Source organism: Penaeus vannamei, chromosome 22 (assembly GCF_042767895.1).
Source record: "Penaeus vannamei isolate JL-2024 chromosome 22, ASM4276789v1, whole genome shotgun sequence".
NCBI classification, from domain to species: domain Eukaryota; kingdom Metazoa; phylum Arthropoda; class Malacostraca; order Decapoda; family Penaeidae; genus Penaeus; species Penaeus vannamei.
Window position 1 is genome coordinate 5,955,551 of NC_091570.1, and position 12,500 is coordinate 5,968,050.

Consider the following 12,500-nt stretch of genomic DNA (forward strand, 5'->3'; position numbering starts at 1 on the left):
AGAGAGAGAGAGAGAGAGAGAGAGAGAGAGAGAGAGAGAGAGAGAGAGAGAGAGAGAGAGAGAGATAGATAGATAGATAGATAGATAGATAGATAGATAGATAGATAGATAGAGAGAGTGAGAGAGAGAGAGAGAGAGATCTTCTCTCTCTTTCTCTCCCCTTTCCAAAACATGAAAGTATGTTTTTTTCCATAGATAACGAATGTAGAAATTTAAAGGAAAACAAAATATTATATTTGGTGTTCGTAGACGTAAGATTTTCTACGAGTGTGGAAAGGTATGAATGAGAACGAATATCTTCATAATACAAGAGATGTCATGTATTTCTGACGAAGATATAATGGAAACCGGTTAAATACATCTCTTGTATTGTGAAGATATTGTCAACATGAATACGCAGCAGGAAGGATATAGAAGAATGGGGGTAAAAACGCGATTTCAGAGAAATATGTGAAAAAGAAACCACATGAGCCGAGATGTAAACAGCAGAGAGAGAAGCAGTAATGGGGTTACCGAGAGATCTGAAGAGGGAGACAAAGAGCATCGAGAGGCACCAGTGATAATGATACCAATTTTCGTCCTACTCAGCTGGCCCCATAGGGAGAGAGAAAGTTTTGATGGAGCAGGAGATGAATAGATCATCATTAATACTATCATTATCATTATCATCATCATTCTTACCATTCTTATAATCATTAACATATCATCATTATAATCCTTCATTTGAAAGATTGAAAATGTTTATTTTCGTCCCACTCAGCTGACCCCATAGGTAGGTAGCCCAAAGGCGTCCCCAGCGGGGATAGAACCTCGGACCATAAAAATCATCGTTGCAAGCAACGGCTGGGCAACCACGGAGTCAGTCGAAAACAAAATTTTCGAAAATTCCCCGTTCCAATACTACGCAAGCAACCCCCTCCCCCCCCGTGCCGCGTGCCCCTTCATTCTTTTTCAATCCGCGGTGGCAGATGCATGTTTTCGTCGACTGGGGACAATTTTGTTTTTCTTTGTATTGTTGGTGTCTTTGGTGTTTACTTGTTATGTTTTGTTTTCCACTGTATTATTGACAACGTTTTTCTCGTATCTTTGTGTTTTTATTGCGTTTTTTTTCTTGTCTGTTCCTTTCGTCGCTGGCTCTGCACCCCGCGGATTGAGTTCACCACCACGGCCTATCCTTTGTTCTGATTAGTTTATTGCTGTTCACTATGTTCCTGTAGTCTATGGGATTATTACTGTTTATATTTATAATCCCTTTATCTCCCATAGTTGTGTTGGATGCTATTGTTTTTATTAAATATTTGGATGTTTTGCTTTATTCCTCATTCGCTTCCTTCTGGCATATCATTAGGACCTTATGAGGTTACTTTCATTGTGTATTATACATATATTACATATATATATATATATATATATATATATATATATATATATATATATATATATATATATCACAATAGAGTCTCAGAACATGTGCAACATGTACATATGCAGCTCCGTTCGGGGCCTGTCATGGGACACGGAACGTACAAGACTGTTTTATAACACGTCCATAATGTGCAAACATATAAAGCTCCGTTCGGTGTCTGCTACATGCTCGGAACCGAACGGGACTGATTTTATGACAGACTGTTTTATGACGCGTACATCATGTATATTTTCTCTACATTTCTGTTCGGTGCCTGTTACGTACGAGACTCCTTGACCATATGAGACATTTTCCTTTTCTAGGGAGAGGTTTTTTGTTTTATTCTCATTAAGTATAAGTGAAACACAGCACGTGCATCATGGACCAACAGGCCCACCCAGTTCGACTTTGCCTGAATATAAGCTTCTGATGAAACGATTTAGTAATGCAGCAAAGTCCTTTCGGATGTCAGGGACAGCCTTTTTGCCGTGTGAATCCTAAGAGGTGATTCAGATATTGAACCTGAAACGGTCACGAACAGCAAGACATTCGCTCTCAGACTATGGTTTAGAGAGGGATGAAGACCATCAACGCCTAGAGATCCCTGGGCCGTCGACGTCTTCCCTACAGGAAGAGCAAGACGTTGCAGTCTTCCTTGGAACATCTCTTTACCTCAATCACGGATACGTTTCTTACTAAAATGGAGAAAACATTGTGTGCCAGGGGAGGGACTTCTAACAAGCCCTCCCCCTTCAGACGGATCAGGTATGTAAAGAGCTCGATCATCACGAGACTCGTCCAGTTCTTCTTGGGACCGGTCTTCTTCTAGAGATGCTCATACGAGATCACACTCACCTACCCCTTTGACACCAAACGTCAGAGATCCTTAGAAGATGGAGAGAATCCTCCGATAAGGGAGTTGCACCAGTGGCATTATTCAGAGACAATACTAATTGCTAGTCATCCTCTGGAGCAGGATACTCAACACAAACCAAGGTGAACACAATATTTCTGACAAACAGCGACATTGTCATGATATGGAGGATATCGACTTCACAGTCCAGGATGAGGATCCGTTAGACCAGGGACCTCATTCCTCTCTTTATCCACCTGATGGTATGCCCGGAGGTTGGTATTTAATCCATGACGACTGGAAGCTAGACACTGACCAGCTCGGTAATTTAATAGCGTTTCGATATAATGTGATGGATGGCAAGTTAGTACCTTCATAGGTACCCAATATTTTTATTCGGGCATTTTCATTTGAAGGAGAATATTTTTTTCTATTGGAGAACATCTAAAGCTTGAGACAATGATACTTCCTCTTCTTGCCACCTTAGTTTCCTCCCCTGAGAACGAACTTTCCGTAAGAGTCACAGGTTCTTATATAAGTTATGGGACATTGATCTTGACGATTCTTCTCTCTCAGGGGATGTTTCACATGGATTACATGATTTCTGGGCCTCGAGCGCTGTGAAGGATTCATCCCCGCCTTCATATGCGTTTATGCCTTTATCATTTACCAGAATTCAGTGGAACGGTGATTCTCACTTTGCTTCCTTGGATAAGTTTTTATGTGAACTAAAGTTAAAGTCTGAGTCGTTTCCTCATTATTTCTCGTCTCCGTCATCTTCTTTACTACAGGATGCGCTGGCAAGACACAGCTGAAAGCCCCTTTTTTAGGCTCTCTTAATTTTAAGGAGACTCACTTTTAATAAGAAGGACAACAACCTTGTCAATATCTCCAGACCTGTGGAATCCTTCCCCAGCCTTTGTTTGTATTGCTGAGATCTTGGATGGATTTGCTTTATTATGGATACCTTCGGTATATACTTTGATAGAGAATGCTACTGATTCTCGCATATAGTTGCATTCATCAGTAATTATAAAGGAATTTTCCTCTGTAAGGCCACATTTGCTCAGACTGGCTCCCTTTTATTCCTCTCCTTGTGGAGCTGAGCCTGAGGTTACTACTCTTGTTGCTTCTGTTCCTCACCTGATTCAACTTTCTCTTTCCCCTATCATCGCAATAGGTTTACCCCTCAGAGGGGTGATACCTATTAGGGGCCGTAGACCCACTGTTTCTCCAAGGGGGCGTTTTCCTTCTTTATCTCGGACGGCTGAACCAAGGAGGGAACCATCACACGGTACTTCTCGTATGGCTTCTGCTTCCATGTCATCGGAAACGACAAATTCATCTGGTTCTCGTTCCTTTCGCCGCCCCTCCCGTACAAGAGGCTTTGTGCCCTTTCCTCTATCCCATCAAGATTCATCAAATGACTCTCGCGTACTGAGACGTCTTCTGGGTTCACATGAGTCCTGGCCTCAGGGTTGGACAGGATCATTTGGCATGTACCACCCTGTACAGGTTCAAGGTTCTACCCTTTGATATAAATATAGCTCCAAGAGTATTTAGAAAGATCATGATTCCTTTACGCAAGGAACAGGCTCTTATGGGGGTGAACGTTCTCATGCATCTTGACAACTGGCTTCTCTTGAGCATATCAATTTGGAGTGTTTACAGATAATCCAAAATACGATATCCAGGGGTGATTGTATGGGGATTGCTTTCAACAGAGAAAAATCCTGCCGTGTCCCCTCTCAGAAACTTCAGTGGCTCGGCATGAGTTAGAAGACAGAGTCAGAGTCTTTAACCCTGTCAGATACAAACAGACTGAGATACAGGAGGAAAATATTCAGAACTCTTTGCTCAAAGACTATTACGTGCCAGCAGTGGGAGAGCCTTTTAGGCTCCCTCATTTATACTGCAGAGGTTATTCCCTTGGACAGACTCCGGCATGGTCGGCTGGTCAGCTGAGTGGGACGAAAATTCTTCATTTGAAGGATTGAAAATGTTTATTTTCGTCCCACTCACCTGGCCCCTCTTCTTTTCCCACCCTCCTCCCCTCTTTATCTCATAGTCGGTCAGAGATACAAAGAATGAAGGGGCACGCGACCGGAGGCTGCGGCGGGGGGAGGGGGAGTTGCTTGCGTAGTATTGGAACGCGGAATTTTCGAAAATTTTGTTTTCGACTGACTCCCTGGTTGCCCAGCCGTTGCTTGCAACGATGATTTTTATGGTCCGAGGTTCTATCCCCGCTGGGGACGCCTTTGGGCTACCTACCTATGGGGTCAGGTGAGTGGGACGAAAATAAACATTTTCAATCCTTCAAATGAAGGTTTATAATGATGATAATATGTTAATGATTATAAGAATGGTAAGAATGATGATGATAATGATAATGATAGTAATAATGATGACTGATGATGATCTATTCATCTCCTGCTCCCTCAAAACTTTCTCTCTCCCTCTCTTTCTTTCTGTCCCTCTCTCTCTCCTCTCTATCTATATCTCTTTTTCTCTTTTTTTTTATCTCTCTTTCTGTCCCTCTCTCTCTCTCTTTCTTTCTGCCCCCCTCTCTCTTTCTGCACCCTCTCTGTTTCTGCCCCCTGTTATGCCGTATAATTTTATCGATACCAAAAGAAAACGGAGTTAATTGTTTTCCATTCATGGTAATTACACAGCGATGGTGAGAAAATTACTGAACTACACCTGCGGTCGTTTGACGATAGTCTTTCGCTATTCCCATTCTTTCATTCCTTCACTGTACTCCGTGTTTATCAATATTCATTTTATTTGTCTTAATTGTCTAGTTTACTCGGTACACTGAACATGCTTTTCATTTAGATTAATCAATTTGCAGTTGGATAAGGATAATCTGAGATGCTAAAATATGCTCAATAATTATCATTTATTTTATTTACTTGCGAGGAGCAACAGGATACATGTACGTGAAGATAAAAAAGGTTTTCCAGCTGTTTTCTCGTCCTTATATGTCATTTCACAGAACACGTAACAGCTGTCTTTTCGTCCATTCCACAGAACACGTAACAATATTACAGTCTCATGATGATTTTCACCTATATAACATTATCTGAGTTCTTAATTGAAATAGAACACAATGGCGATTTAGAAAACCGTATACATAATATTTCTTATATATGAAATTAGAAAAGCATTATGAACCATTACCCAAGAGCAAGCACCACCACCTGTCAAAGAAAATGGGATTCCTTCTGGCCAGCCTTAAGCAATTTACTTAATTGTCACACCCCTTCCTCTCTCTTTCTCTCCTTTTCTTTATTTCTGCCCCCTCCCCCTTCCTATCTCTTTCTCTTTCTGTCCCTCTCTCTCTCTCTGTTTCTGCCCCCTCCCCCTTCCTCTCTCTTTATCTTTCTCTCCCCCCCTCTCTCTGTTTATTTCTGCCCCCTCCCCCTCCCTCCCTCTTTCTCTTTCTGTCACTCTCTCTATTTCTGCCCCCTTCCCCTTCCTCTTTGTCCCTCTCTCTCTCTCTCTCTATTTCTGCCCTCCCAACCCTCTCTCTCTCTCAGTCTGTCTGTTTCCTTCTCTCGTATACACGGAAACAGAGAAATATAAAAACATAAGCATATTATGTGAACATGCATACACGATTTATCTAAATGCAAGGTCACCAACAATGTACGAATACAAGTCAACTGTATCTACCCCCCTTTATCAACAGAAAGCAGAATAAATAACATTTTTGGCCGGGGTCAAGGGATGACTCGGCGCATTTATGCCGTTAGAACAGAACCCGAAATCTGGCGAAATATTCAACGTTTCCTGCTTGTGTCTAACTTGTAGATAATGCAGGTGGCGTGTCCTTCTGTGTCCTAATCGCTCCTTACCCCTTTCATTTTATTTATTTATTTTATTTTATTATTCATTTTTTCGCATGTCTTGGTTTGGTGTAAGTTCTCTCCTAGTTAGAAACGTTATATGAATATTTCCCTTTGTTTTATTACCCTATTTGTTGAAATTATCATTATCATCATTATCATTGTTATTATCATTGTTGTTATTGTTATCATAGTTATTGTTATTATCGTTTTTATTATTATTATTATCACCACTTTTATCATCAAAATTATTATTATCGTCATTATCATTGTTATCGCCATCACTATTACTATCAACATTATCATTATCATTGTTATCACCATCACTATTACTATCAACATTATCATTATCCATATCATCTTTATAATCATACGACGCTTCTTCGTGCAATAGGTGAAAAAAAATCATAGATGCATCCGCTCTGCAAGCTTTTTTTTTAACAGATTATCATCAATTTCCGTATTTCTTCCGGCAAATTATGCCTCTCGGGAATCGGCAGGAATTATCAAGCTGTTAAGATTTTCCGAGTATGCCCCGAGCTTTCTTTTTTGCCTGTATGCCCCCGAGCTTGTTTTTTCCTTCGACACCTTGGCATAACTTTCATCGTGGTCGCGACTGCATTCATTCCGTTGAGATCTACGTTCCATAAGGAATCCGTAGAGTGTCATCTTAATAAATGATCTTCTGTGTGTTAAAAGTCGTATCTAAAAGTGCCAGTTGTATTAATTGTCAACTGAATGATTTATGAATACGGGGCTTCAGCTAGGTTCACGTGCTTGCTTGCGGGTGATTCACCTGGGTAGCTGGCTGTCCATGGCGAGCTGGTGGTTTAGCAAAAGCCAGAGACAATCTAGCCGTTTATTTCCCTCAAGTTCTGTTGTGGTGGCGTATGTAAACAAAATGAATATGATGAAAACAATAATAATCCATTATATAATAGCTGGTCCTTCGAATGAATGAATGCCAGACGTCCAAAACATGTGATGTTAGGATTAGCAAGCATATGCACAGCGGGAGCCAAACTGTGCCATAGAGGAGGGGGAGGTGGCACTGTAGGGTTTGGCAGCGGCGTCGGTTGTGGCGGCGGCGCGGCACCACGTGGACCCCGCCCCCAAGTGCCGTGAATGAACGCGGGCAAGAATGGCGTTGACCATGAAGTCCGACAGAGCGGCGGGTTCAAGGGCGGGCATAGAGGCCCGGGAGAAGGTCGCGGACCAGGACTCCATCCTTTGGTGGCGTTGTGATCGATGTGGGTCGCCGTGAGACGGAGCGGCGGCGGCGGCGGCGAGGCGAGCAGTGCTGGGGAGGCACGATTTCGAAGCGCCAGTTGCCTTAGCGGCGTCAGCGTGCTCACAGCTTCTCTTGAGACCCTGGACGGAACCGGTTCCTCGCGGACCCGCCTCCCTCCGCGAGCGTAGTCCTGCCGTGTCCGTCGCCGCCCTCAGTGGCCTGCCGCTTTGCGTTCGAGAAGTGTCGTGAGCTCGGCCTCGTCCTCCCAGCCACCATGAGTTATCTCTTCAACATGACGGGCGTGGAGTCCGCCGCGGGCGCGAGCTATTACAATATCACATACCCCCTTGCCATGCCCTTCGAGTACAACTTCCCCGTGACGGAGTGGGTGCGCTGGTTCGACTCACACTGGAGCTACGTCTTCTTCATCATCGTGCCCTACATGGCCACCATTTTCGGCCTCCAGAAGTGGATGGAGAACCGCCCTCCCTACAAGATGCGCAAGGTGCTCTTCGCGTGGAACATGTCCCTGGCTCTCTTCAGCATGTACGGAGGCTCCAGGTCGCTGCAGGAGTTCCTCTACGTCTACAAGAACATGAGCTTCTACTCTACGTACTGCCTCTGCGGACCACGGTAAGTGCCTCAGCCACGTGCGAGTCCCGCTGCCTTGTTTACATTGACGTTCGCCGGCCCCCCTTATCACTTGCGATCCGAATATTCTCCGTGTGGTTAAAGGCGTTTTTCATCCAAGGGCTTGTTAACCGCCATCTGCCAGGCGCTTGGTGTTATAAAAAACGTGCAAATCAATTACCTGGGCGGGTTAATGCGCTTTCCTTTGGAGATAACACCTGACCCTCTTTCTCCTACAGCAAACTTTCTCGCAAAAAAAAAAAAAAAAAAAAAAAGTTGTTGCACGACTTTCTCACCAACGGTTCCACACGTGCCTTCCTCTGCCGAACTCTAAACGTTCATACACTGAGTGACCTTTATTCGATAGGTTAATCAGGCAATAAAAGGAGCTTAAAATACCTCGGAGGGACGAGGGAGGGGAAGAGGATAAGGGTGAACAGGAATAGAAGGAAGGAAGTGGAGACGAGGAAAAGGAAGACGAAGAGATGGAAGGAGGAAGAAAAGAAGGATGGCGCGAAGGACAGGTCAGAGAACGAGGAGAAAGAAAGTATGGAGGGGGGGGTGGGGTGGGGGCGAGGTGGACGGGAGGCGGAAGGGGGAGAAAACACCTGCGGAAGGCATTCCTCACCCTCTTCCTAGTTAGAAATAGGGACAGACACGAAGGAGGGAAGCAACGCCCGGGGAACGAAGGAAGGGGCGGGGCAGAGGGCGGTAAGCTGTGGGCCGCCTCTAAGGGAAGAACCGATGTGCTGGGGAGCGTCGCAATGTCGGGGTTGTCACGTGACCTTTGAGTTTTGGGGGGAGTGGGTCGTAATGAGCATTTGGCAGTTGGGTCGTTTATCGGGAAAGGCAGTTAATAATAACAGTAGTATGGCTGCTACTCGTAATTAATCTTATCATGAACGAGAGATGTAGAACAAACATGAAGGGAGAAAGAAGAAAGATCACAAAGGACAGAACACAGATTTAGAAATCGCTGCATCCCAACACATCCGATAAAAGAAAACAAGAAAAAAAATCAATATATATACATACAATAAGAAAAAAAACATCAATCACAAATCTAGAAATCATAATTCCCCCAAAAAAACTCCAAGTACAAAATATAAGAAACCATTAATGAACAAGCAAAAGAAACAAAGAAAAGAGAAAAAAAAACGGAATGTGGCATAGAAACTTCAAAGATGACACCCGGGAATTGGGTTGGAGGGAGGAGCCTAACAGAGCAGGGCAGAGGGCGGCAACAGGTGCGCGGACGAGGAAGAGGTTGAGAAAGAGGGAGAGAGAGAGAGAGCCGGAAATAAGTAGATAGTTAGTGGCAGATAGATAGATAGATGTATAGACAGATAGATGTATGGATAGATAGATAGACAGATAGTGATATATAGATAAATAGTGATAAATAAATAGATAGTGATAGACAGTGAGAGAGAGAGAGAGAGAGAGAGAGAGAGAGAGAGAGAGAGAGAGAGATAGATAGATAGATAGAGAGAGAGAGAGAGAGAGAGAGAGAGAGAGAGAGAGAGAGAGAGAGAGAGAGACAGACAAACAGACAGACAGACAGACAGACAGACAGACAGAAACAGACAGCGAAGGAAAACTGCATGAAGGACAGTACAGAATGCAATACTATAAATTTATAGCAAAACAACCAGAAAAGGAGAAAGGAAAGAGAAGCGATAAAAAGAAAAATTGAAGGGAGAACAAACACACATCAACTGCAGTGTGGTTGTGCAAGTTGAAATTCCTTAACAGGAGAGAAGGAACCAATAGAAAGCAGAAACAACTGTACTCAGATAACAGGGCCGGGCTAACCTGTCTGTTTCTTAACAGCGATAGATCTGTCTGTATCTGTATGTCGTTATGTCTCTGCCTTCCCTTTCTCTCTCTCGCTATATTTATAGACCTACCTACCATTGTACCTATCTATCTATCTGTCTATATGTGTGTGTGTGTATGTGTGTGTGTGTGTGTGTGTGTGTGTGTGTGTGTGTGTGTGTGTGTGTGTGTGTGTGTGTGTGTGTGTGTGTGTGTGTGTGTGTGTGCGCGTGCGAGCACAATTACACACACATACATACACACGAACGCATGACAAAACCAATGTAAACAAACCTATTCATGCGGATGAGTCGACCCGCGTTACAAAAGAATCTTCTCCATCTTTGAGTGCATCATCCTCTGCTCCTCGGAATACAAATGGCAGTGGCCGTCTGGAGGAAAAAAAGGGATGGTGACAGGAGAAAACAGGAGAGTATCTCTGCAGAGCGGTTGCATGCAAGCTCGTGTCAGAGCAGCTGGAAAGACACGCGTGGGATGAGCGCGAGTGTGCGTCACAATGCATGGCGGGAAAAAGTCTTCCTTTCTTTCCTTCGAATGTAAACAAAGAGGGAATTTTATGATATTATTCATTTTATAATTTCTTTTCTTTCTCTTATGCCCGGTGGCTTATACTTTTCGGTGTTAGGTATCTAGAAATCGTGAGTTGTAACCTACATTACAGCAAGGAGTGGCAGACAGGTATTCCATAAGCCCGAAAGGAAAACGTCCCGTGTGCTTATTCAGAAAAGAGGTTAATGCATGCAGCTTAAAGGTGCAGAAAAACTAGAAGAGAAAATACATGTGAATAACTGAAACTTTATCATTCATAAAACCGGATAAAACTGAGCAAGTGTGCAACAAACAGTTGAACAGGGAAAATTAGGTTGAACAAAGGTTCACAGATTGGAAAGTTGTTCGTGGAAGAAAACGGGAGTTCTTTCTCTTGGACGAGCCCTTATTAGGAATATGGGTGACTAAGGTATTTTCAAGATGTTCGGACTCCATTTCTGAGGCAATGCATGTCCCTATATTAACAGCTAAGAGGTGAAGAATTATTTAAACTTTGTCGAGATATTTTGAAAGAAAGCGTTAATGTAAACAAGAAATGAGAGAGAGAGAGAGAGAGAGAGAGAGAGAGAGAGAGAGAGAGAGAGAGAGAGTGAGAGAGTGAGAGAGCGAGAGAGAGAGAGAGAGAGAGAGAGAGAGAAAGAGAGAGAGTGAGAGAGAGAGAGAGAGAGAGAGAGAGAGAGAGAGAGAGAGAGAGAGAGAGAGAGAGAGAGAGAGAGAGAGAGAGAGAGAGAGAGAGAGAGAGAGAGAAAGGAAAGAAAAAGAAAAAGAGAAAGAGAGAGAGAGAGAGAGTGAGAGAGAGAAATCATTTGATGAAGGTACAAAAACCGGGACACTGCAATCAGCAAAGGGCCTCCATTTCCCATAACCGACGATGGAAGGCAAGGGTCAGCGCTGGAATAAGAAAAAACGGGGTAGAAGGGAAAGGGGAAGAGGAGGGAAGACGAAGAAGAGGAGGGAAGAAGGAGAAGAGGATGAGGGTTAACACAAGAGCAGCGTACGGGTAGGGTCAGCAGGGGGAAGGGGGAAGGAAGAAGGGGAAGGGGGAGGGTGGTAGAGGAAGGTACTCCACTCTCCCTTTCAGCACACGAGTAGTCGCTCCGCTGGAACTGTGTAACGGAATCTGAGAAAAAAATCGGGTCGGGATATTTAGGAGGGGCGTGGGAGGGTGTGTTGGATACCTCTGTGTTCCGTTCGTGTTTTGTTCCATGTCCTTAAAGGGTGCAGGGTATAAGTTTACACCAGAGGCCGTTACGTTATCGATGCTGATGTTAATAACGACACAAAGAATGGTGGAAAAAATAGCGTCGTTGAAAAAAATGCCGAAAATTACATCTTAATGAAAATGACCGTTAAAAATATACTGATGACCTTGATAGCTAAGATAATATCACAACCGTATTGTATTACTTATAAGCAGTATTATTAACGAAAACTACAACGATGCCAAAGAGGGAATGATAGAGATACTGACCGCAGGTGAATCCTAATGCAGTGGCGAAGATAATGATAATGGCTGCAGTCGGGGCAACGTAATCATGAAAGACCGTTCTTCATTATTAAAACACATTATAATATCCTTTGTTTGCTGCTCTGACATTTCTTTGCATTCATCTTACAACCACGCACGTCATGGCGAGATAGAAAACATTTACACGACGTGTTATAGCGCAGACACTGGTTTGCATTCACATTTAGCGAGGCAGGTGGAGACAGCATGTAATTGTACCTGAGGCTCGCGTAGGATATTGGTATGCGTCGTTGAGACTCGCTGTCTGATAACAACTGTCTTTGTTTTCAAGCATTCAGCACATTTTCATGCACTCAGTCTCTTGCTTGATCGTATAACATAACACGCCTTTTATGTGTGAAAGCAGGGATCCGTATTGACTCGGTGCATGAAAGCAGTAAATGCATTCACACTTCAGATGAATGAATGCACTGGGCGTTTACATTCATGACTTCTGTTCTTATTGTCTGCCGGGTGCAGTGCTTTTACTTTAATTAATTGAATGCCAATGTAGTGTATTATGAAAGAGAAGGCCTTTTTTAATGCACTGTCATGAAAAAAGCAACGTATGTTAGTGTCATTGAAACAAGACAACAATAAACCATTAACATCAATTTTCTCTTTATCTAACTTGTATT

The 12,500-nt window shown here is 43.4% G+C and overlaps 1 protein-coding gene across 1 annotated transcript in view; it reads left to right on the top strand.

The window, feature by feature from the left end:
* Positions 1–7,136: 7,136 nt before the first annotated feature.
* The window catches only part of Baldspot (elongation of very long chain fatty acids protein baldspot), an 84,664-nt gene continuing 79,300 nt past the window's right edge, over positions 7,137–12,500 (top strand). Inside the window, exon 1 of the mRNA XM_070136465.1 lies at positions 7,137–7,970. Coding sequence (XP_069992566.1) covers positions 7,612–7,970 — 359 coding nt within the window. The 5' untranslated portion in view covers positions 7,137–7,611. The remainder of the gene's footprint in view (positions 7,971–12,500) is intronic.